Below are 26,804 nucleotides of genomic sequence, written 5' to 3'. Positions count from 1 at the left end.
CTGAGAGACAGAACCCAAACGTAGGAAGAGAAGTGTTGTTGAATTTGTTCTTTCAATGCATCATTCTGGCATCTGTCAATTCCCAAGACATGAATCAAATAGCAGATGTTCCACTGCATTATATTTGTCTATTTTATTATATTTTCATTCACCAAAATTCATTTCTGCAGACTTGAAGTTGTGACTATCTAGAGCCTCAAGAAAGATTTACAGTACAGAACAATTTTCACGATAAAAAGTAATTCTGCATTTATTAAAAACTTAACACCAGTAACAGATGACTTACCTGGGCTCTTCCTCCTGCAAATCTGTGTCACCAAGTCATGGAAATACTGAGGCATACATTCAAATCGGTCTCCGTAGGATACTATTTTAATCCCATGCAGCAGCATCTCTGCCTGCAACTTAAAGAAATGATCATGGCTATCCTTTCGCACGAGCATAAAGTGTTCCAGGTCCACTTTGTCTTGAACAGAATACAAAAATAGTGCCTGGAAGATCTGATCACGCAGAGTTTCTCCACAGCCCAAAAATACAAATGACTTGGTACGGTACAGGTCCTGAAATTCTTCCTATCAGGGAAAAGAATCCCAAACATATTGTTACAGGTTCTCCCTCAAGAGAATGTTTTCACGTGTATTAAAAGAATAAACATCCTTGATAATGTAAAGCACTGAAAATAAATATATGGTCAAATTGTTCAGGACTACCATAATATTGTAAACACCATTTTACTCTGCATAAACAAGTTCAATTTTTGTGGACAGTTTAAATGCTGACTTTTAACTACATTTAAACTATTGCAGGTCATTTTCATCATTATTCTTGTGCCATTTTGCTTCCTTGATTCTGTACCAAAATTATCATTGCATGGTTTTCAACCAGAGATGAGATAAGTTAGTATGGCTTCTCCTTGAAACATTTGCTTTGAAAGATTTTCGAAAGGCAAACCAACTTAATGATGCAGGATATCCCAAAATTAAAGATAAGGAAGTCCTGTTTGAAGACTATTCTAAAGTTAGTGAAGAAAGAAGGTTTGCATGTACCTTTAAAACTAACCCATTCTAATAAAGACTTAGAAAATTCAGATTTGGACTGGTTCTTCCCGCTATATGCTATTTGAACTTCAGCAATGGCTGTAAACTAGTCGTCTTCTTTCTTAGGCATCGCTAATGAGATTTTATGTCAGGAATAAAAACAGAAGCTGCTGGAAAAGTTCAGCAGGTTTGGCAGCATCTGTGAAGACAAATCAGAGTTAATGTTTCAGGTCCAGTGACCCTTCTTCAGATTCTTCCTCACCTTCCTCATTCTGACTTGAAAGGGTTTGTTGGAGTGCTCCAGACCCAGGAGAATTGCCCATCAGAATCTTCAATTTCCCAGGCAATCCCCAAAGACTCAATGGTTTTGAGAAGTTCATAGTCCTAACGTTAACTCTAGTCAACACTGCACAACTAAGCTAATCATCAGAATATCATAAATCTTATTCATCTTCAAACAAATATGATCTGAAGCACAAGGAGTTCACCTTCTTTCGGGCTGGTATTAAAAGATACTAATTCAAACAGCTGAAAGCAGTTTGACAAATTACAGCAAGTTGCAAAAACAACCTTCTTCCGTGTTATATATTTTCAAATAGTTAAATAGAGACCATTCTTTAGGACTAAGATAAAGGTGCATTGATGTAAAAAGGTAAAAACAATGACTGCAGATGCTGGAAACCAGATTCTGGATCAGTGGTGCTGGAAGAGCACAGCAATTCAGGCAGCATCCGAGGACAGGCATGAAGGGCTTTTGCCCGAAACGTCGATTTTGCCTGTCCTCGGATGCTGCCTGAATTGCTGTGCTCTTCCAGCACCACTGATCCAGAATAAAGGTGCATTGATGTCAGGGCAGCACAATTAAAGAATACTGTTGTGATTGCATAACCAATCTATCAGGTCAAAGCTCTGAATCTGTCAAAGACTGCAGTCATGAATAGTGAGAAACAAAAACAAGCTATTAGTAATACTCTTCTTGGGCAGTGGTAGTACCTCTATACTTAGAGCACAAGACCAGAGTTCAAGTCCCACTTGCTCCAGTGGTGTGTAATAACATCTCTGAGCAAGAAAAATAGGTCATTTTTTAAAACTTTAATGGAGAAGGCAGTTTCACAAATGTCCCCATCCTCATACATGGTGGGCCCAGCACATTTGTAAAAAACATAGAGCTGAAACATTTAAAAACTATCACCATCCAAAAGTGTCAAGCAAAAGGTCCATTTGAGTAGCCACCAAGTCAGATTTCAGTTTTCAGCTAATTCAACAAACTCCAAGTGGTGTCAACAACATCAAACTCCACATGATGTTAAGCACACTAAAAACATAGGCGATGCGTACTGACAATGTCTTGGCTGAAGCCACGCTTCAGAACTAGCCACACCCTTAGCCAAGGTATGCTAGTGCAGCTTCTGCATTCATGCGACAATGTAGAAAACTACACAGCAATGAGAGCTAGCCGTACAAAAACAGAACAAATTCAATTTGGCCAATTTCCACCCCACGGATAAAAAATGCTGGGAGGTGTTGTCAACAGTATTGACAGATAACACATATTCAGCAGTATCGTGTTCCCAGTGCTCAGCTGCAGACCGCCAAACAGCACTGATACAGACATGGATCAAAGAGCTAAATTACAAAAGATCAAATGAGATACTATCTTGGAGATCAAGACAGCATTTAAAGTCAAGTACAAGGAACCCTACAACACTGCAGTAAATGACAAAACGGGAAATTTTCCATTTGTTGAAGTCACATCAAGCATAAAGTATTGTTGGTTTCAGGAGGCCAATCATTTCAGACCTTGGGCATCACTACATGAATTCCTCAGGTCAGCAGTTTCCATGACCATAATAACTGAGGTTTACTGACTATCGTACGCCAGCACAATTCCTCAGATACTGAAGTCAGCCATTTTTACAAGATATGGACAACATTAGGCTTGGACTGATAAAGGGGCAAGTGATACTCATAACCACACTAATACCAAGCAAAGTCTGTACACCATCTACAATGTTCAAGTAATGAATAGTCTTCACAAGCCTGAAAGAGTAGCTCTAACACTCAAGAAGCTTAATACAATCTAGGCAAAAGCAGCCTACTTGATTGGCATTCTGTTCACCATAGTAAACATTCACACACTCCACCAGAAGTACAATGCTAGAATGTACCATCTACAAGATATGCTGCAGCATCTCAACAAGGCTTGTCTGACAGCACCTTCCAAACTCACAATCTTCACCTCCTTGAAGAATAAGGTCCACAGGTGCATGTAAATAACACGATAAACACACTACCATGACATGAAACTATGTCATTGCTCCTGCAGTCGCTGCATCAAAATATTAGAAATCTGTCCGACGACACTGTGCAAATATACTACATAAAATGCAGTAGTTCAATGCAGCAATTAGTGCTCACACCAATGCGCAAATTTTTTTAAAAGCTAAATCTGTGTTAGGAACTAAAGAAAAGCAGTTTAAACTGTTGCGATATAGCAGCAAACTACAGAATGCTGGTGCATTTGTCCACAAAATATTAAAATTCTAATTAAAAAAGAACATAATTTAATCTGTAAAAAACAGTACAAGATTTGAATCATACATTGGGGCATCTTGCAAGCAAATTATTGCTATTTGGGTAAATTACTGCTGGGACTCAGCTCATTCAAATATGGCAAAAAAACTTTAAAAAATAAACTTACTGCTTTTATACAGGCATTAAGGTCGGAAATAGAAAAAAAAATTTAGTTATGAGGAAAAGGCAGGAAAGTGAAGTTGAAGAATATCAAAACAGCCATGATCTCATTAAACAGTGGAGCAGTCTCAGTGGGTCAAATGGCCGACTTCTGCTCCAACATCTTATATAAACTATCAACTAGCAATGTGTTAAAAAATTTATGTGCAACATGGAGCACTAACGAAGAATTTCATCGTGGATGTGAAACATAGCACATAAATACTTTCTATTTGTATTTCTCATGCCTCAATGAGGTTGAGGCTGTCATTCTATCACCAAGTATTATTTTCCTCGTTAACAGGGAAAACCTAGTTATTGCTTGCTTTTGTTTGACACAATTGTTAACATTTGTACAGTTGGTTCTGATGTAATGCGATAGTTGTGTTCCCCTACAATCTAAGAAAATGGTGGAATAGCCAAGGCATTTAAACTGAAGGGGCCGGAATCACCAATACAGGTAAGGAAAGTTTGCATTCAATAAGTAAGGTCTAAATAGTTCAACTGTGTTAAAGACAATTCAGGTTGACGAAACATGCGTTATAGCAGAACCGACTATAACTGTTACTTCATTGTTCACTTGTATTCTTTTGAAACCATTTTCAGCAAGGTGTTCAATTTAAGAGATAAATCAATGCCTACCATCAAATCTTGATCATGCATTACATCCTTGTATCCTGATGGATCCAATACCAGACCACAGGGATCTGTGAATAGTCCATGTATATGAAGGACACTATATTTTTGTAGTCCTCTGGCCCACTGAACCACCTACAAAAGCACAAAAGTCTGCAAATTACATCAATGAGAACGATAATGCAGGATCACTGACTACTTTCACTTCATTGTTCACAACTTCTAACTTTGTCAGTTATTCAGAATATCTACTACAAATCAAATCATACCAGATACTGTAATATTGCAGATAATGTGCATGCAGCTAGCATCCACTGGATGTCTACAGAATGAGAACATGAACTCAATATTGATTTAACCCCAGCAGTGCCATTTTGGAATTCAACCCCTCAGGTTATCCAACAAGCAGCAGAAAAGGACCCCACACCAATGCTGGATCATTATTTATTTAAGTTACTTGCTGGTTGATTTCCTCTGGCTGATACTATAAGTAACAGTGCAAGCATTTGATAATTTGCATAGTTCTTCTAAATTTAATATGGAATATGGTGCGGCAAGTGCCAAAGAAACTTTTCCTAACTGATTTTGAGACTTCCACAAACCAACTGTTCCTATTTCATTCAAAATACAACATCACTCGAGTAACTAGGAAAGGTTACAAAGAACACAAGACAAATAAAGATATGAAGAGGGAGCAAGAGAAGGCCAACTCCACCAAGAGGGAGATTTAGGGAGAAATATCCACCTAGAATGTCAGTAATAATGTAAACATTAATAAGGACATCTTCATTTAAATCTGCAGACTATATCCAAAACTGTAACCTTGGAAGATGCGGTGTGAGAGTTCAAGTGAGTGGGGATATATTCAGATTGGAATAAGAGATATTTTCAACATCCTGCAGCTTGCTACTGAATGATGGAGGTTATGGAAATGCTCTAATCAAAGACAGCCAACATCATATTATTTCCTCTCACCAGAAACCAGTAGATAGTGAGCATGTAGCTTTGCTAGGAACATGGGCTTTACCATAGTTCAGGGTACTGCGAATTTCATAAATAGTACTATGCAAGTACCACATGTCAACTCTGCATTATACCAGAATCAACATAAGACAGAATTTCCCTAAACATCCAGATGTGCAACCAAAGACAGCAATTTATAGAATTCCACACGACATATCTTGGTGGAGTCATGCAGTCATGAATTCATTGTGTATTATGCATTGAACCACCATGGAAACCATGGAGTAGCTAATGGCAAGATGGACAAAACCACAACAAATATGGCTCATAACTCCAACATAAAACTAATATATGTATGCAGCATGCATACAATAAAAGCCAAATTACTTACAGAATGAATACAGCAGACCACCGATGTGTTGAAACAACATTTTTCACACTCTGAATTGCAAGGAAGTGCCCCTGCAGTGCTCAGGGTAAACCTAAAAATATATGCTGTTCTGCAACATGCTGCATAACTTTGCCATCATGAGGCCAACAAATACACAGCAATCAGTTAAGGATTTGGAGCAAGAAATGAGAAAGGGAGCAGGAAATCAATACAAACCCCTCTGACCAGTCTGTTTATGAAGAGATCACTTGAATGAAATAACAGACATCAGAATCCTAATTCCCAATTCTCCAAAAATCCCACACGTTTTTTTCATCTAACTTTATAAATGAAACCATGTCGTACTGCACTGAAACATAACTAATGACCTTTAAGTATTCCTTGTATACTCATCTTCAGTACTCTTGTCTATCCTAGAGATTCTACACTGCAACCTCCGTGGCTGCTTCATGGCGAGTTGCAGCTGCAGATGGTTTTGGAGGCTGACAATGAACGGTCAGCAACAGGCACCAAAAAGAGGAATAGGTGGATCAAGACTCCCTTCCTGAGAAAAAGACAGAAGGTTTCTGCTCCATGAGGTCACCACCATACTCTCTGGGCAGCACCTCAATAATCAGTAATTTACTGCAGAAGTTGATCAATTGGACCAAAGGGCTGAAGAGTGGCAGATGAAATTTAATTTGGATAATTGCATGGTATTGCATTTTGGTAAAATGAACAAGGGCTGGATTTATACAGTATTAGGGCTCTCGGTTGTGTTGTCAAACGGAGAGACCTAGGCTTCGGGTACATACTTCTTTGAAATTTGCATCATGAGCAAACAGAGTGGTAAAGAAGGTGTTTAGCATGCTTGCCTTCATTGCTCAGACTACCGAGTATAGGAGTGGGGATGTCATGTTAAGGTTGTACATGGTGAGACAACCTTTGGAATACTATTTATAGCTCTGATCATCCTGCTATAGGAAGGATAATGTTAAAATCGGACAGGGTTCAGAAAAGATGCACCAGGATGTTGCTGGGACTTGAGTTTTAAAGGGAGGCTGGATAGGCTAGGACATTTTTCACTGAAGCATAGGAGGTTGAGAGGTAATCTTATAGAGGTTTAGGAAAACCATGAGGGGCAAAGATAGACCTGGGTGTCCTTGTCCATGAATCACAAGAAGTTGGTTTGCAGGTACCGCAAGTAATAAATGTGGCAAATGGAATATTGTCATTCATTGTGAGAGGGATGGAGTTTAAAACCAGGGAGGTTATGCTGCAGCTGTATAGATTACTGGTGAGGCCAACTGTGTACAGTTTTGGTTTCCTTACTTGAGGTATAAGTATAAGCACTGGAGTGGGTGCAGACGAACCTCACTAGGTTGATTCCAGAGTTGAAAGGGTTGGCTTATGAGGAGAAATTGAATAAACTGGGACTCTACTCATTGGAATTTATAAGAATAGAAACATATAAAATTATGAAGGGAACAGGTAAGATAGAAGCAGGGAGGTTATTTTCACTTGCAGGTGAAACTTGAACTAAGGGACGTAGCCTCAAAATAAGGGGAAGCAGATTTAGGACTGAATTGAGGAGGAAGTTCTTCACCCAAAGGACTGTGAATCTGCAGAATTACCTGCTCAGGGAAGCAGTTAAGGCTACCTCATTGAATGTTTTTAAGGCAAAGATAGATTTTTGAACAGTGAAGGAATTAAGGGTTATAGTGATCAGGCAGTTAAGTGGGGAGCTGAGTCCACGAAAAGATCAGCCATGATCTTATTGAATGGCAGAGTAGTCGCGATGGGCCAGAAGGCCAACTCCTGTTGCTATTTCTTATGCTCATGTTCTTATAAGGTGAATAAGATAGATCTATTCCTTAAGGTGGGAGAATTCAAAACTAGGACAAATATTTTTAAGGGTCTGTTTCTGAGTGTGTGAATCTATAACTGCACTGACATCTCTCAAACCTTTTTACAGATTTTAACCTACAGCTTCATTGGCCATAGCTGACCTTGCATGACAGTAATGAAATATTGCTGCAGCAATTATTGGGTTGCTGGTGCTTGTACTGCAATGGAAATTACAGCATCAATTGCCAGACAATGCTTTATGGTTGGTCCACAAATGTGCAAATTGAGTCGGCCACCATCAACCATGTTGAGGATGATCCTTTCTTGCTGTGGCCAGGACGGCATGACATCAGCATTCACCATGGGCTCACAAATGGCTTATCAGCTCCATCTTAGTCCGATAGGCTCTCCTACAGTGAGGACATTAGATTATAGAGATTGTGGATGGAGTGTTGACTCAAACAATCATCATGTTTTTCTGCTTCCTACACTATTTGAACCCTTCACAGTGGATCCAAATTGCCTGTTCGCCAAACATGCACTATCTCATCCTCCAGTAAGCCAGCAGTGCTTTCCTTGCCCTCTGCTATTGCTTAGTCCACTCACTCCCAGTGTCTCACTATATGACGGCACTGTGCTCTTCCATTCATTTTGCACCAAGCCACAGCTCAAAGTCTCCAATTACTCTCACCTTAAACCCCAATTCACTGCCCTTTAAAATCTCTAACTTACTAGATTTCACTCTACATAAACTAGAACACATTCAAGGCCATACTATCTGTGCCCAGACTTCTAATAAATGCACTTAAGCATCAACTCATGTCTCGTCAGCCTCCAGATTTGGAAACCTGGACTTTATAACCAAACAATAGCTTTGTTTTAGTCTCCTCAACCCCAACATCTAGCTCTTATGATGCTAGCCTATTATGTGTCTTTCTTCCACATTACAGTCAAAGCACAGATTTCAGTCATTATGCAACGTATGATGAAATTCCCTTTAACAATTTCCACATATTTGCATCTTTATTATTAAAAACCTTTTCAGAATGTTGCAACACATTTTAGGTTACTTCCTATTGTTCCCACTGCAGGATCCATCTAAAGAAATGGTTCTATGGCTTGTAAAGGGCACTACATTATTTAGCATTTTACAAACCTTGTCCTTGCACTTCAAGTCGACAGATTCCATTGGTTTGCCTTGCTGTTGACCAAAGAGTTCAAGCAGATTATCATAATTAGTGGTGAGAACCATTGTTCCCCTATCCATTAATTGAAGAATAGCATCCAAGAGCATGGGATTCTGAATGTGACAGTTAAGATTATCAAACACTTCCATTAGACAATCCTGGAAAAAATTTGGCTTGGTGTCTCCAGTACGCTAAAAAGAAAATAGAAAAAAAATTAGCACTCCAGGAAACAGAGTTAAAATGCACTATGTTAGTGCTCAGAATTGACAAGTAGTTGCTTATTTTGTTCAAGGCAGACGAAGTTAGTCTTCAAGTATTTACTTTTATAATTCACAGAAACTTAGCCATCTAACTTTGAACATATGGAATAAATTGCTGTGCAACTAAGCCCGCAAAAAGGTAGTTAACATTAATTTAAAAATTTGCTTTGCTAAACATATTACTTTTATGTTGGATTTAGAATTATATTCACTTTTTGCAAGTCCAAATAGTCTACAAAACTAAACTCAGCAATTCCAAACACTTCAGCAATCTAAACACCCTACTTTATTTTCTATCAGTCAACAACTTCCCATACTGCATGACTGTAATTCAATTCTACACGTTACATCTCCAAATCAGCCAAACATGAACTGCCTCTAAATTTGTACTTTGTTGTTGATTTGCTGGTTATTGCATTTATCATTAGCAACATCCTTCATTGTGGTTTTAACTACTTTTCCTTATATTTGTTCTTGCAGCTTGTGTAAGTCAAAATACTTCCTTTAATTATTTTAAATACAGAAAATGAGTAGTCTTCATCTCTAAAACGTCATGCAATTCCATTTGAGACGAACATTGTAATCTTAATTTTGCCTTCGGAGCTCAACTTATCTGCAAATTTAAATGAAAGGTATGTCCCACAGTGCTTCACAAGGATATTATAAAACAAAGTATGACTTTGAGCCACATTAGAGATCACATCATATGACTAAAAGCTTGAAGAAAGTAGGTTTTGAGAAGGGTCTTAAAAGGAGGAAAGTGAAATAGAGAGCCAGAGAAGGAAAGAGTGGATACTCCAGAGTCTCGGCAATTGAAGCACAAGTATCAAAGATGGAAGAGGGCAGAATTAAAGGAGTTGTGAAACTGGAGGAGATGACAGAGATAGGCAGGAACATTGCAGTATAGGAATCTGAAAACAAGGACAAGACTTTAAAATCAAAACTGGGAGCCAATTAGTGACCAGTGAACATGGGTGATGAGGGAATAGGATGTAGTTATGACATAGGCAGCTGAGGTTTGGATTGCCTCTAGTTTACAGAGGGTAGAATAAAGGAGACCAGCTGCAACAGTGTAATAGTTCAGTCTAGAAGTAACAAAGATTTCAATGGCAGTACTGCTGGGGCCGGGATAAAGTCCAGCAATAAAAAAATGGAGGTAGAAATAAGTGGTCTTAGTGATGGCATGGATAAAAGTTTGGAAGCTCAGTATCACATTGATTCTAAACATCATGAACTGGTAGCAGGACGAGAGGTGGAGTTCCTTGGTAGAGAAGACATTAGGACAGGTGCCTAAAACAATGGTTTCAGTCTTCTCAATATTTAATTGGAGGAATCGTCAGCTGTGGATCTTTGATAAATAGTGCTTTAATTTAGCAATAGTGGAGTAATCAAGAGAAACAATGGTGAGGTAAAGTTAGGTTTTATCAAGAAATATATGATAACTAAGTGTACCACTGTGTCACTGACGTGCAGCATTTGAATTAGAATTAGGAGGATACTACAGGTTGACGTGGAAGCAGGGAGATAAGTTGCTGCAAATGATTCTTTCATTATAACTGGACAGATAGAATGTAAGCAGTCTCAGTCAGCTGAATGATCATGAAGAGACACAGAAGAGTCTGGTATGGCAAACAAAGGTTGCAGACAGGTCGAGGAGGACAAAGATGACATGTCTACTATTGTCACAATTACACTGGATGTCATTTGTGACTTTGCTAAGGGCTGTTTTGGCAATTTGGAAGGAGCAGAAGTTGAGAGGAGGGCAGGACTCAAATACAGTTTCAGAAAAGACAATAATAGATCTGAGGAACAACAACAGGAAATCAGTCAACTTTCATAGTTTTTCCATTAATGAAAGCTTCTCAATGATAATTCTCAATTATTTTTAGATTAGATACAGTGTGGAAACAGGCCCTTCGGCCCAACAAGTCCACACCAACCCGCCGAAGTGCAACCCACCCAGAACCATTCCCCTACATTTACCCCTTCACCTAACATTACAGGCAATTTAGCATGGCCAATTCACCTAACCTGCACATGTTTGGACTGTGGGAGGAAACCGGAGCACCCGGAGGAAACCCACGCAGACACTGGGAGAATGTGCAAACTCCACACATGAGGCGGGAAATGAACCCGGGTCTCTGGCGCTGTGAGGCAGCAGTGCTAACCACTGTGCCACCGTGCTGCCCATTGCGTAATACAACACAAGCCATGTTTCCTATTTTTTAGTAGGAGAGCAGTGTTTTTGGGTGATAATGGGTTAATACTTGATTAAATGCAATAGATTTAGATTTTATTGTAAAATGCACTCAAGTACAAAAGTACAGTGAAAAGTTTTCAATGTCGCCACATGCGGCACAATCTTAGGTACAAATGCCTATGTACAAAAACTTACAAACAAGGTAAAAAGAAATAAGGAACAAAGTTAAAAGTTAAACATTACAGTCATTCTTGGTACCAAGTTGAAAAATGAAAAAAAAACTAAAAGTTCAACCATTGCATCACAAGTGTTTAGCAATGCTGAGACCGCACTCCTACAAGGGCTCAATCTCCTCAGTTTTAGCATGCTTTCTCCACACTGGCTTGATCTCCTCTGCTCTCATTGTTGCTGCAGATGTCAGGAAAACCTCCAACGCCATGTTGGGCTCGCTCCTGGGATCTCAGGCCACCAAAGCCCCCATCCGCAATAGGCCTCAACTTCATTTTTGTTCCATGTACCGGGCATCAGGGACTCACCAAGTGTTCTGGGTCAGGCCCCCAGCTACTGCCTCACACTAGACATCTAGCTAAATTCAATGACACCACCAAGAATGACAATGTCATGAGTACTCAGTAGAAGATAAAGAAAGTTTTCATGGAGGATCGATACTTCCCATATTTCACCACCCTTGCAGAGAGAACATGCCAGAACAGTGATGTTGGGGAGAGAAAGAGAATGCTTTAGTGTCAAAGATTAATTTGAGAACTGATTTATAATATCAAATTTGAGGAGAAAAGGATATTAACTGAGGAGAGTAACAACATTAGCTAATGTGAGGCAAGGAGGGAATTAGGCAGAATTCTGGTTGGAAGAGGGTGAAGGGAGAAAACTGTTAGGAATTAGATATAGTGCTTGGAGCTAAAAGGATCAAAGGGTATTGGGAGAAAATGAGAAGCAGATACTGAGTTGAATGATTAACATAATCATACTGACAGACTCAAAAGGGCTAAATGGCCTACTGTTGTTCCTGGTTTCTAAGACAGGAGGTTTCCTGCACTAGGTGAGTTCAAATATAACCTGAGAAGAGATAACAGAGAAACCTAGAAAAAGTTGCAAGTGAAAAAAACAGAACATTTTGGAAATACACAGCACATTAAATGGAACTTGTGATAATGTAAACTTCACAATTTTAGTTACTTAATGTGTCGAAAAAATCAACAATAACTGTTTCTCAAGATGAAAAGGGACAAGAAAGGAATTAAAAGCAATATGTGAATTAACCATTCCTGGGATGGAGCAACATAAACTGGTTGTTTCCTGAGAGAGAAAAGATAACACTGCTTGATAAACTACTCCTCCTCACAAATGGACAATTAAGATTGCCGACAGAATGAATGTTCTGCAGTAAAGAGGATAATTGCAGGAAAAGCTGTTTCAAACAGACAGCTAAGCCCAAATATATCAAGAAACAGAGAAGCTACTTCTGATAAGAAGACAAACTACAGACTTGAGGTCTCCAGAAGTGTAATCTATTTTGGGGATGAAAGAATCTACTGAATCATCATGATGTCACACCACAAACTTGAAAGAGAGAAAAAAAATACAAGAATTCAACACCAGAATAATTCAGGAAAAGAACTTCAAAGAACAATACTCCATAAGGATCAAATCCTGGACACTTCCATAGACGGACACTATTGGTTAGAATCCTGGCCAGATACAACCATTAATCAGGTAATAGCCAAGTTGAGTGAGGCTTAAATTGCTCATTGAGGCGTCTTTATTTTTTTTGCTACATAAAATAAATTTTAAATTATTGTTTCAGTAATTGATTATCTGAGAGATTTCTTAATAAATAGCCGAATTAAAGATAATTTGCTATGATTTACATTCAACAGACCTTTGGAGTTAGAAACAGAGTTAACATTTCACGCTGATAATCCTCCATCAGAACTGGGAATAGTGATAAGGTTTTAAGCGGCAGGGGTAGGAAAGAGGAACAAATAAAGCATACATCTGAGAGAGGGTGCAACACTGGAGACATTAAATGACAAAAGAGCTGGAGTTCTGGGCCAAAGGAAATGCTAATAAAGCAAATAAAATTTACAAAAAGATGTCAAGGATGTCGCTAGATGCAGTGTGAATGGCAGATGATGAACTCCACCTCCACCCCCACCCCAAAAAGAGAAGAGAAAAATGACAGTAGAACGGAAGAAAATGGGGACAAAGATTACACACTGAAATTGTTGAACTCTAATATCCAGAAAGCTGCTAAATGCCTGTTTCAACAGTTAAGTGCTGTTTCTCAAGCTCATGTTAAGATTCATGCAGCTCTGCAACAAGGCAAGGATAAAGAGGTCTGCTTCAAGGTGGAAAATTAAAATTACAGGCTACTGAAAGTTTAGGGTCATGGCTGCAGACTGTACAAAGGTGGTCTGCACAAAAGTCAAACAAACTACATTTTGTCTGCCCATTGTAGAGCAGCAAATACAGTACATCACATTAAAAGAATTACTAATGCACGCAAATTACTACTAAACCTCGAGGGTTTGGCACTTTGGATGATGAGGAGAGATAAAGGAGTAGGTGATTATAACATTTACATTTGAATAGATAGGAAAGGGAGTATTGGTGTAGAAAAGTAGATCAGGTGGTCATTGGGAAATTGGGCCATTCAAGTGATGAAAGAAAAGCAGAAAGGAAAAAGTGTGTTTGGTTCTGTTGGAGGTGGTAGAAATGGTGAAGGTTGACCAGCTGAAGCTGCTGGTATAGTAGAAGGGGAGTACAAGGGGAACTTAACATATTTCCAAGAGGGAGTTGCAGGGGTGAGCACAAGTGTAGGAAATGAGGCAGAAAAAGTGGAAAGCAATCCTTGGTTAAGGAAAAGAAAGACATGTCAGAAGCATTGGTTTGGAAAATTCAGTCAGCAGAACAAATGTGAGAGACAGAAACTGGGAGAATGGAATCAAACCCTGAAGAAAGGTGTGAAGAAGTGTTGTTGAGATAGTATGTGAGATAGTAGGTTTATAGTAGATATAGGCTAGAAGTGTGTGCCCAGAGATTGAGATGGTGCGGGGTTGGGGGCAGTGAATGTTGGTGGTTGGTAGTGGATGGAGACTAATTGGGCTTCAGTTTGAGCAAGAAGTGGAGTGTCTACAGACCAGTATAGTGGGAGATGGAGAGATTGGATATCTATGGTGAAGATGATGGAGAACAATAGAAGATCATGGATGTATGTGGAAAGTGACCATACATGGGAGAAAACAAAAAATGTCAGGATAGAAAGAAATCAGTTCAATGGGGCACAAAACGTTCAAATGTTTAGACTGCCAGGACAGAACTTTTTGTGTATCTTGGGAAAGAGGTGGGAGCAGGCTGTTCAAAGGCCAAAGGAAGATCTTCACAGTTATCAGTGTCAGTGACAGTCCTGATAATAGTTTGGTGTTCAGTTGTGTGGTTACCCAAGAGAAGAATCTGAAAGTTGGCACTGAGCCTTTGCAAAAATGATAGTTCTGGGCTTGGACAGTTTGAAGTTCTAAGGGGAGTTTGACTTAATGGTAGTCTCAACATTAGTGAAAAAATAGCTCCTGAGCTCCACATACACATTGCTGGAATGAAGTTGCAGATGGTTAAGAAGAGCTTAAAGAATAGGATCTTTAAGAAAAATCCAGGAGTTATTTTTGCATTTTTGGATATTAGTGAACAGCACCAAGATTCAAAAAATAGCTGTATGACAGATATGACAGTTAAGGGGTAAAGTTGAGTTTAAAACAAAGACACATAACATGAAGCTGTGGTACATCAGAGTACACTCCTGAAGCAAGATAACATTATTTTAAAACTGATTTGCTAACCCATGCCCATCAGCTCTTGATCAACATTCACACAAAACAAGGCCAACATAAAATTTAAATGCATGCGTATGTTGTAGTTTAACTGTTCTCAAATAAATAGTTTCAGAACATTTCCCCCTTCTGGTTTCAGATGTTTGAAGCCCTTACAAATTGCAACTCTGGTTTATTCTTTTGCTCAAACACAACATATATAGATATAAGCTGTGCATTTAAGCTTTAAGATTTTTTCTGAAATGTATGTACACTTCACCCCTACAACTCAAAACAATATTTGGTCTTACTGGTGACATTTTCCGGATTAGATCATGGGCAAGCACAAGAAGGTCACGATCTTCTGTTAGTTTATGACGAAACTCCGTAATATCAGAAGGATGAAGCACCTCCAGATCTTCTGCTGCATTGATTACTGCTTCAATACAACTTCGCCATGAGCACAGTGCAGGTATATGTGGTGCAACAGCAGCACTCACTCCAGTTCCAATCACCAACAGCAATTCACAAGGTTCTTTACGAGTCAGACTTTTCAGGAACTTCCTTCAGATAGTTGGGAGAATAAAAACCAAAATTACATTCCTCATTCTCTGAAGCTCAATGTATACAAATAAACAATGTCATCCATTGCAAGATGAGTCATTATCCATTTTAAAATTTGATCAGATGAAAATAACCTCAATCCTAACTTTTTTTTTCTTAGTATAGAAAATGAATGCCAACCCTACATAGGGCATAACAGCACAGTACAGACCCTTTCGGCCCTCAATGTTGCGCCAACCTGTGAAACCAATCTGAAGCCCATCTAACTTATACTATTCCATTCTCGTCCATATGCCTATCCAATGACCAGTTAAATTCCCTTAAAGTTGGCGAATCTGCTACTGTTGCAGGCAGTGCATTCCACCCCCTACTACTCAGAGTAAAGAAACTACCTCTGAGATCTGTCCTATATCTATCACCCCTCAATTTAAAGCTATGTCCTCTCGTGCGAGCCATCACCATCAGAGGAAAAAGGCTCTCACTATCTAACGTTCAGATTACTTTCTCCAATTGATCTATCATTAAGCCTCTATTTGCATTCTAAACATGCTGGAAACTCCAATCGAGACAACAGCTTTGGTATGAATAATTAAGAATTTTTTGTAAAAGATTTTTTTTCCCTTCCAGTTGAGGACATTAAATACTAGTTAATTTAACATTGACCTTAGGGGAGTTTAACTAAATTATATTGCAATACAGTTGTTATATTAGATCTTATTTCTAAATATTTAATAATAGGCAATTTTAACAGATCTTATTTGTGTGTGACCATTTTCTGGAAATTTTGAGAATATCAAAACAACTGATGTAAGTTTAGAAGAACCATGGTGCAAAAAAAGTGCCTGTCATTTAGCCAAGCTCGATATATCTTAAGCTACTTCAATAGAATGTTTTGAAAGTCAAGCAAACAGCAGATTTTTGAACTGTCAATTTTACTTTTATAAATCCAGTCAGCTGGATGACTGGTTTGCAGTGCACATTGAAACCAACTGCAAGGGTTTAATCCCTGCATCTACTGATGTTACCATGAAGATTCTTCTTTTCAACCTGTCCCCTCAACTTAAACCACAACCAGTTGTGACACTCTCTCTCTCTCTCTCTCTCTCTCTCTCTCTCTCTCTCTCTCTCGAGCCCACAGACTGATAAGGCTACAGCAGTCACACCTTTAATGGCAATAATGACATGGCAACTTAAAACTCTGAAAACATGCAAGATATTTTGCAGAAATAATTGGGAAATGTTACTCAGCTGGGAGCAGAGAGATGAAGATATATGTTTCTAACATAAGGAGGATTTGTATTTACAATTGATGAAATGCTGTGTTTTCAAAAATATATCTTTAAGTTGGAGCACAGTAAAATGAATTTGGGTGTAAACAGCAGCAGCAGCAGAGAAACTGAAAGCTTGAGGAGTGGGGCTTGGATCGAGGTCAGCCGCAGCAGTGGCAGCAGCTAGAGCGCAGCAGAGTGAATTTGGGTATAAATGGTGGCAACACGTGCAGAATAGTGTTAGGTGCTAATTCTTGTAGTTTGTTGGAAAAGAGAGAGAGAGAGAGAAATCTGATTTTTGTCAATATGAGATAAGGTTGTATAACTGGTTTCTAATATATAGTTTGTAGTTGCTGAGTTCACAATAGCAGAAGAACTTGGCCCTACAGCATATTCCTCCTGCAATGTGCAGGAAATCAGGGGCATTTTCAGTATCCATGGTGACCATGTATATACGAAGTGTGTTCAACTGCAGCTCCTGATTTGCCACTTGAAGCAGCTGGAGCTCCGGATGGACTCACTATGGAGTGGCCACAAAGCTGAGAATGTCATGGATAGCATATTTAGCAAGTTGGTCACACCACAAGCGAGGGCAATATGACAGAAAAGCATTGGGTGACCACCTGGAAGACTAGTAAGTGTGGGTAGGCAGCACAGCAGTCCCCACTGGCTATTCCCCTCTCAAACAGAATCCATTTTAGATACTTTTGGAGGGGATGGCCCCTCAGTGGAAAGCAATAGCAGCAACCAGATCAGTGGCACCCCAACTGACTCTCCGTGCAGTACAGCAGAGCCAAAGTGTGGGCAAGCAGTAGTGATAGGGGTCTGTATAGTCAGGAGCATTTGTGGCCAGGTATGAGAGTCCACAATGGTGCATTGCCTTCCTAGTGTCAGGGTAAAGGATGTCTCTGAGCAGACACAAGATATTCTAAGGGGGGGGGGGGGGGTGAGCAGCCAATGGTTGTGGTTCATATTGATACTAATGGCATAGGCAGAAAGAAAGAAAGAGAGAGAGAGATATAAAGTCCTGCAAATGGAACTTTGGGAGCTGGATAGGAAATTAAAAAGCAGGACCTCTGGGCTTGTAATCTTCGGATTATTCCCTGTGCTATGTGCTAGTGAGGCCAGAAATAGCTAGATAATACAGATGAATGCATGGCTAAAGAGCTGGTGTCGGAGGAAGTGCTTCACTTATCTGAACCACTGGGTTCTCTTCAAGGATAGGTGGTACCTTACAACAAGGATAGGTTGGAATTAAACTAGAGGGGCATCAATATCTTTGGCGGGGGGGGAAAGAGTTTAAACGATTATGACAGGGGATAGGAAACTGAGCTGTTGGTCAGCATTTGAAGTGATTGAGAAGGTAGTAGTTAGGTAAGTCTAATTGGAAGAACAGGCAGAGGCAGGTTAATGAATACGGTGGGACTGGCAGTCTAATGTGTATTTAATTTAAAGCCATTGAGAATAATAGGTAAAGCAGATAAGGCTTAGAGCTTAAAGTAGTACATGGAACTATGATGTGGTAGCCACTGCAGAAACTTGAGAGAAGAGCAGTACTAGCAGCTCAACATTCCAGAGTTGAGATGTTTCAAGCGAGATAGAGAGAGATGTAACAAGGATGGGGGAAATCGCATTACTAATCAAGGAAAAATGTCCTCTGCCAGTACGACTGTGACATATTGGGGGATTCATCCAGTGAGGCCATATGGTTAGAACTTAAGAATATGATAGGTGCAATCACTATGATAGGATTGTACTATAAGCCTTCCAATAACCAGCAGGAGATAAAAGAACAGATATATAAGCGATCAGAGAAAGATGCAAAATCAACAGAGCTGTTATCATGGTGATTTTAACTTTCCCAACATTGACTGGGACTCGCTTAGTGCTAGATGCTTAGATGGGGCAGATTTTGTTGGGGACCTCCAGAAAGGTTTCTTGAAGCAACATGTAGATAATCTAACTAAGGAAGGGGCAGCACTTGAACTTGTATTGGAGAATGAACCTGACCAGGTGATCAAAGTTTCAGAGGGGAAGCATTTTGGGAACAGTGATCAGAGGAAGGCTAATTATAACAGTATTAGTCAGGAATTGGAGGAATTGGAGAAATTAGACTGGGGACAGCTATGAGAGTAAATACACATCTGACATATGGGAGTCTTTTAAAGGCCAGTTGATGAGTGTTCAGAAACAGCATGTTCCTGTGAGGATGAAAAATAAGGATGACAAGATTCAAAACCCTGAATGACAAGAGATGTTGAAAGTTTAGTCAAAAAGGGCAAAAAAAAGCATACGTAAGGTGTGCAAACTGAAATCAAACAAGACTCTTGAGGGATCAGAAAAGAAGTTAAACAAGGAATTAGGAGCACTAGAGGGGGCCATGAAATGTCCTTTGCAAGTAGGATTAAGAAGAATTTGAAGGCATTTTATACATATATTGTGAGCAAGAGGGTAACTGGAAAAGAGAAAATCCACTAAAGAATCAAAGAGGAAATTTATGTGTGGAGTCAGAGGAAGTGGGTGAGGTCCTTAATGAGTAATTGGCATCAGTATTCACTGAGGACTAAAAGGATTATGGGCAACAACAGGAAGGGGTAAGCTGATGTGCTGATATTAAGGAAGTGGTGGTGTTAGGTGTCTTGAAAAATATTGAGGTAGTTAAGTCCCCACGGTTTTTTGTTATCTATCCCATGATACTGAAAGAAGCAAGGCAGGAGATTGCTAGGGTCTTTACAGAGATCTTTGTCTCCCCTTTAGCCACAGGTGAGGTCCCAGAAGACTCGAGGATAACCAATATTCTTCCTTTGGGAAGCATACCAGGGAAAATACAGGGAATTATACACCAGGGAGTCTTGTTTCAGTGGTAGGGAAATTATTGAAGAACATTCTTAGGGATAGGATTTACTCACATTTGGAAAAGAATTATTAGGGATAGCATGGCTTTATGCAGGGTAGGTCGTGTCTCTCAAACTTGATTAGAGTTTTATGACTAAGTGACAAAGACGGTTGATGAGGTTGGGCAACAGTGAATGTTGTCTGCATGGACTTTACTAGATGGTTTGAAAAGGTCCCTCATGGTCAGCTGGTCCAGAAGATTAAGTCACATGGGATCCATAGTAATATAGCAAATTGGATACTACATTGGCTTGGTCATAGGAGACAGATGGTAGTCTTGTGGACAGGGGGTGGGTGGGGGGGCGGGCGGGTGATCTTTTTATGAGTAGAAGTCTGTGATAGGTGGTATTCATCAACGGTTAATGTTGGGACCTCAGTCGTTTGTAATATATATATTTTAGATTAGATTAGATTCCCTACAGCATGGAAACAGGCCCTTCGGCCCAACAAGTCCACACCGAACCTCCAATGAGTAAATGACTTAGATGAATATGTAAGTTTGCAGACAACTTGGAAATTGGTGAAGTTGTGGATAGTGAGGAAAGTTATCAAAGGATACAACAGGCTATAGATCAGTTGGAAAGTTGGGTGAAGAAATAGCAGATGAAGCTTAATCTGGACAAGCTGAGGTGATGCACTATAGAAGATCAAATGCAAGAGGAAAATATACAGTAAATTGCAGACACTTTGGAGTATTGGAATACGGAGGAACCTAGGGGTCCAAGTCCCTGAAAGTGGCAACACAAATGAATAAGTGGTAAAGGCATACAGCATGTTTGCCTTCAATGGTTGGGACATTGAGTATACGAATTGGTAAGTCATGTTGCAGCTGCATAAAACATTAGTTAGGCCTCATTTAGAGTATTGTCTGTAGTTCTGGTCCCCACATTATAAGATGTGGAGGCTTTGAAGAGGATGCAACAGAGGTTTACTAAGACATTGCCTGGATTGGAGTGTATTAACTATAAGGAGAGATTGAACAAACTTGGATTGTTTTCACGAGATCATCGGAGGCTGAGGGGCAACCTGATGGAAGTATATAAAATTGACAGGTAGGATAGGATGGATAATCAGAGTCAATGTCTTTTTGAAGTTCTACACGGTCTTCTTCAAAGCACATAACTCTTCCAAGTTTTGTGTCACCTGCAAATTTTGAAATATTCTTCTATACAGCATAATCTAGATCATTTACCTAAATCAAGGAAAGGAAGGTCTCAATACTAACTCTGGGGAATTCCACTACAAACCCTCCTCCAGCCTGTAAAATACCCATTAACCAGTACTGTTTCTTGTCACTCAACCAATTCTGTAGCCACACTGCTACTTCCTTTTATTCCCTGACCGAAGCTTTCCTCACAAGTCTGAAGTATGACATGGTATCAAGGGCCTATTGGAAGTCCATAAACACCACATCAACAACCTTGCCTTCATCTCTAGTACATCTTTAAAACACCCAGCAGTTTAACAGGAAAAAAAAACCTCCTGTCAGCTCTTCTGAATTAACGCACATTATTCCATATGGCTAATAACCCTATTGCAAGTAACTGATTCTAGAATTTACTCTACCATCAAGTTAAACTAACTGTAATTGCTTCACCTATTTTTACAATCATTTTTGCACAAGGACATAATGTTTACAATTCTCAAGTTCTCGGCACCAACCCCTAATCTGGAGAAGATTGACAAATTATTGCCCAGTGCTTCCGCAATTCCCATTCACTTCCTTCGATGTCCTTGGATGCATCACGGGTCCCAGTGCCTTACCTTTAAATACTAACAGCTTATTCAATACCACCTCATCCATTTTAAACCCTTTCTGTGACTGACTTTCCTACTGTTTCACCAGGATATGGACAGATGCACGATATTGCACCTCAGCCTTGCCTCTTATTTGCAAATCCCTATTTTTGCTGCTTAATTATCCCTACTCCTCTTTTTATTCTTAATGTGCTTATAAAAAAAAAGAGATTTCTCTTTATAATAGCCAGTCTTGTTTTCAGAATTCCTTCTTGCTTCTGTTATTAACTTTTTCACCTCCTTCTGAACATTCTGTTTTCAGCTTGGGTCTCAATTATATTTATTACATGGCACTTGTCATAAACATTCTTTTTTATTTATATTAACTTCTATCTTTCATCATACAGGGACTTCTAGATCTGTTCAATCTACCTTTCCCTTTTGAGGATTATACTTTAATCTCGCCTGAACTCTCTCTTTAAAGATAGCCCATTATTCAATTATAATTTTCTCTCAGCAATCTTTAGTTCCAGAATACCCATTCTTGCCATATTGAAGTCAGCTCTCTGTCAATTGATTATTATTCTTCTGAATTGACCAATGTCATTTCCACCATCCTAAACTTTATAAGACAATGATCACTGTCCTCAAAACATTCCCAGTGTCACTCGATGTACTTGGCTCACCTCATTCCCACAAACCAGGTCCAGTGCTGCCTCCTTTCTTGTTGGACTTTAAACACACTACTTTAGGAAATTCTCCTGAATTCAATCTAGCAATGCCTGCCTCTCACATTAATTACCTGTATGTAGACTGAGATGTGGTAAAGTTTCTACTGGAATACTTTACGATGTTTACAGCTCTGATTTCCTTGCAGATTTGTTCCTCTATATCTCTCCCACTAGTCAGTGGTCTACAGATTACACCTAGCAATATAATTGCATCCCCCTTATTCCTTAGCTCTAGCAAAATTGATTCGCTCCTTGAAGCCACCGAACCTTTTTCTCCAATGCCCACTTTAGCCAAAAATACTACCCCTTCCTTTTTCTCCCCATTTCCTAACTTTTCCAAAGATCAGAATCCAGAATATTTAACATACATACCTACTTCAAACACTGCAACACATCAGGGAGGGGGAAAGAATTACCTGGATGCTGTGTTTCAGGAGACAGTCACACCCCTGAGATTAACTAACTTGAATTCGGCTAGTGGTCAGGGACAGGAGGGTGTGGCCATGAGTGAGGCAGGTAGAGGGATGCAGGAGGTAGACTTGCAGGAGCCTCAGCTCCTGAGCTTGCACAATAGGTTCAAGAGTTTTGCTCCCCTGTGTAGACAGAAATGGAGACTGCAGGGAGGATGAGCCAACTGATCACATTCAATGGGGGGGAGGGGGGGGAGAAATGTCATTATAATTGGAGATATTATAGTTAGAGGCACAAACGCAGTTCTCTGTGACCAGAATCGATACTCCCAAATGTTGTGTTGCCTGCCTGGTGTTCGAGTTCGAGATAGCTCATCAGGGCTATAGGCAACTTGGAGTGGGAGGGTAAAGATCCAGTTATCGTGGTACTGTACCACGTAGGCACTGTACCACCAACAGATAAACTAGGACACAGGCTCTGCTAAGCTAGTATGAATAGCCAGGAGCTACGTTAAAAAGCAGAACCAAAAAGGTAATAATCGCTGCACCACTATTTGAGCCACAAGCTAATTGGCACAGGGTCAATAAGATTAAGCAGGTTCAAACATTGGAGGGACAGAAATAGCCTTGAATTCATTGGACGTTGGCACCAGTAGAAAGGACCTGTTCAAATGGGACAGTCTTCATCTGAACCATGCAGGGACCAGAGTCCTGGCGAATGGCATAACTAGGGCTGTAGGCAGGGCTTTAAACTAAAATAGGGGGAGAAGGGGGAATTAGAAAACCCAAATTAAAGGAGGAGGGTAAGAGTGCACAACTCAGGAGAGGTTATTAAAATCTCCAGCACAGATACAAATATTCGATACATCCTATCAAAAAGCCAGACAAATAGACAGAGGGGGTGGGATTGCCTTATTAGTAAAATGAAATTAAATCAATAGTAAGAAACAAAGTAGGGCCAGATGGTATAGAATCTGTGTGGGTAGAATTGAGGAACTGCAAAAGGTTAAATAAAAATAGTTGGAGTTATGTACAGGCCTCCAAACAGTAGTCAGAAGCTAGGGTACAAGATAGAAAGATGTGTCAGAAAGGCAAAGTTACAGTGATCATGGGGGAATTTCAATATGCAGGTGGACTGGGAAAATCAGGTTCGTAGTAGATTGCAAGAAAAGGAATTTGTGGAGTGTTCACAAGGTGGCTTTTTGGAGCAGCTTGTGATGGAACAGGCAATACTGGATTTAGTGTTATGCAGTGTGGCAGATTTGATAATGGAGCTCAAGGTGAAGGAACCCCTAGGAGGCAGTGATCATAATATGATTGAATTTACTCTGCAATTTGAGAGTGAGAAGATAGAATATTACAGCTGAAGAATATTACAGTGGTAAGAATATTACAGCTGAATAAAAGGCAACTACAGAGGCATGAGGGAGGAGTAGGGTAGAATCGACTGGGAGGGGAGCCTACCGAGAAAGACAACGGAACAGCAATGGCACGAGTTTCTGGGAGTAGTTCAGGAGACAAAGCAGAGATTGTCCTGAGGAAAAAGAAGAATGTTTCAGGGAGGATGAGGCATCCATGGCTGACTAGGAAAGTCACAGATAGCATAAAAGCAAAAGAAAACATATGATGTGGCGAAGGGTAGTGGGTAACCAAAGGATTGGGTAGCTTACAAAGACCAGAGGGCAACAAAAAAAATGTAAGGAGGGAGAAGAGTAAATATGAGGGTAAGCAAGCCAGTAATATAAAAGGAAAACTGTAAGAGTTTCTTTAGATATACAAAAGGGCAAAAGTGGACATTGGACTGCTGGAAAGATAGTAGAGGTGAACAAGGAAATGGCGGAGGAACTGAATAATTACTTCACAACAGTCTTCACAATGGAAGACACGAGTGATATCCCAAAAATTCGAGAGAGAGTGGTCAGAGCTGAGTATGGTGGCCATCATCAAGGAGAAGATGCTAGAAAAACTGAATGGCCTGAAGGTGAATCAATCATTTGGTCCAGATGGACCACACCCCAGAGTTCTCAGGGAGCTAGCTGAAGAGATAGTGGAGGCATTAGTGGTGATCTTTCAGGAATCACTGGAGTCAGGGAGGGTCCCCGAGGACTGGAAAATTACTAATGTAACCTCTGCTTAAAAAGAGAGTAAGGCAAAAGACGTAAAATTACAGACTAGCCTAACCTCAGTTGTGGGTAAGATCCTGGAATCCATTGTGAAGGATGAGATTTCTAAATACTTGGAAGTGTATGGTAAAATAGGGCAAAGTCATCAAGGGGAGGTCATGCCTGACAAATTTGCTAGAACTCCTTCTGGAAGTAATGAGCAGATAAGACCAAGAAGAGTCAATGGTTTTTATCTACCTGGACTTCAAGATGGCCTTTGACAAAACGCCACACAGAAGGCTACTGAGTAAGATAAGGTCCCACGGTGCCAGAGGCAAGGTACTAGCATGGATAGAAGCTTGGCTGTCTGGTAGGAAGCAGAGTCTGGAGGTAAAAGGGTCCTTCTCAGGATGGCAGTCAGTGACAATTAGTGTTCCACAGGCTCAGCTTTGGGACTGCAACATTTTTCACTTCATACATTAATGATCTAGATTAAGGAATGGAGGGGATTCTGGCTAAGTTTGCAGGCGCTTCAAAGATAGGTAGAGGGACAGCTGGAACTGAGAAGGCAGGGAGGCTGCAGCAGGATTTGGGACAAGTTAGGATAGTGGGCAAAGAAGTGGCAGATGGAGTACAACATGGGAAAAAGTGTGAGGTCATGCACCTTGGAAGAAAAGAGGCATGGACTATTTTCTAAATGGGGAGAAAATTCAGAACTGTGAAGTGCAAGAGACTTGAGAGCTTTAGTCTCCAGGTAAACTTGCAGGTAAGTTTCCTGGCCATAATTATGTTGCTGTTTGTGGGATCTTGCTGTGTTCAATTTGGCTGTGTTTTTTACATTTTCAGGAACACTTCAAAAGTGCTTCATTGGTCGAGTTTGAAATGCTGTATAAAAGTATTGAGAAAGTATATAAAAGCCAAATCATTTTTTCCCCTCTTGGAGATAGTGAGGGCTGCAGATGCTGGAATCTTGGAGTTGATAAAATGTGGAGCTTGAAAAAGCATAGTAGGTCAACAGCAGAGGAGCAGGAGAGTTTTGGGCAGGACCCTTCGTCAGGACTCAAAACGTCAACCCTCCCATTCCCCTAATGTGGCTTGATCTGCTGTGCTTTTTCCAGCTTTTTTTCCCCTCTCTTACAAGGAATAATGTATATTAAATAGTGGTACTTCTGAACAATTTCAACAGGATTTTTATGTCCACTAAACAGCACAAATGTATTCAGGCAGGACACTACTGATATGCCAACATCCAGACAGCGATCAATTAAAATGTGTATTAAGTTGAAAGCATGGTTAATTCTAAACAAAGCTGCGGAAATGAACTCAGCGTAATCTACCAATGGATTTTTAGAATTCTGTATTAAAAACATGGTTCTTCATAAGGTAAGGTGCTGCAAGAGCAAGAATAATTAAAAACAAGCCCACTTAATTTGAAAATGACCTAAAAGCATAAGATGTTCAGGCAACCCAAACAGTTTACAATCAATTAAGCACTTTTGAACTGCTGTAATATGCAAACATAGGAATTACAATTCACCCCTTGCCCCACCAGCAAATCAAATTCTTGCAACAGCTTTAAAATCAAAATGTTCCTTTTTTATCCCATCAATATCTTTACAACACCAAACCTCAGCAAAGATAGAACACTATTTTCACAATAAAGAATCTTAAAATTCATTTTTCCATTGCCAACATTGATTTTGAATAAATCTGTAATGACAAGTGCTGCCAAGGTTGTTACTTGTATGGAACATAATCTTTTAAACTTTCTAGCAAAGTTACATATCAAACATTTGGCACTGTTTAATGAGGTTAATGCTAAAACCATACTATTTGAAAATCATTCATGTGGCACAAAAAGACAATATAGCAAATTCTTTCTGGTAAGATGGCAGCATAGTAGGATGGTCCAGCTGGAGCATCTCTGATCCACCCGTTCTTTTTATTCTTTTCTCCTCTCTCCTCCCTTCTGTCAGCCTCAGGCACCTGGCGCTGGCCTCCAAAGCCGGGTCAGCAGAGACGCCAGAAGCCTGGAGCAG

At 39.8% G+C, this 26,804-nt stretch overlaps 1 protein-coding gene across 3 annotated transcripts in view; it reads right to left on the bottom strand.

The window, feature by feature from the left end:
• Positions 1–26,804, bottom strand: part of LOC122559577 (protein FAM118A-like) — a 54,744-nt gene that overhangs the window by 13,082 nt on the left and 14,858 nt on the right. For 2 of the 3 annotated variants that reach the window (XM_087997345.1, XM_043709284.2), the window contains 4 exons: positions 15,370–15,622; positions 8,744–8,965; positions 4,413–4,541; positions 287–572 (listed from right to left, as the gene is read on the bottom strand). In XM_087997345.1, the coding sequence (XP_087853471.1) occupies positions 287–572; positions 4,413–4,541; positions 8,744–8,965; positions 15,370–15,622 (890 nt within the window). The remainder of the gene's footprint in view (positions 1–286; positions 573–4,412; positions 4,542–8,743; positions 8,966–15,369; positions 15,623–26,804) is intronic. The other variant, XM_087997346.1, reaches the window with a different exon arrangement.

The sequence above is a fragment of the Chiloscyllium plagiosum genome, unplaced genomic scaffold, assembly GCF_037043375.1.
Source record: "Chiloscyllium plagiosum isolate Xiang-an unplaced genomic scaffold, Cpla_swu_hap1 HiC_scaffold_19, whole genome shotgun sequence".
Classification (NCBI taxonomy): domain Eukaryota; kingdom Metazoa; phylum Chordata; class Chondrichthyes; order Orectolobiformes; family Hemiscylliidae; genus Chiloscyllium; species Chiloscyllium plagiosum.
This window is presented reverse-complemented; position numbering and strand designations above follow the sequence as displayed.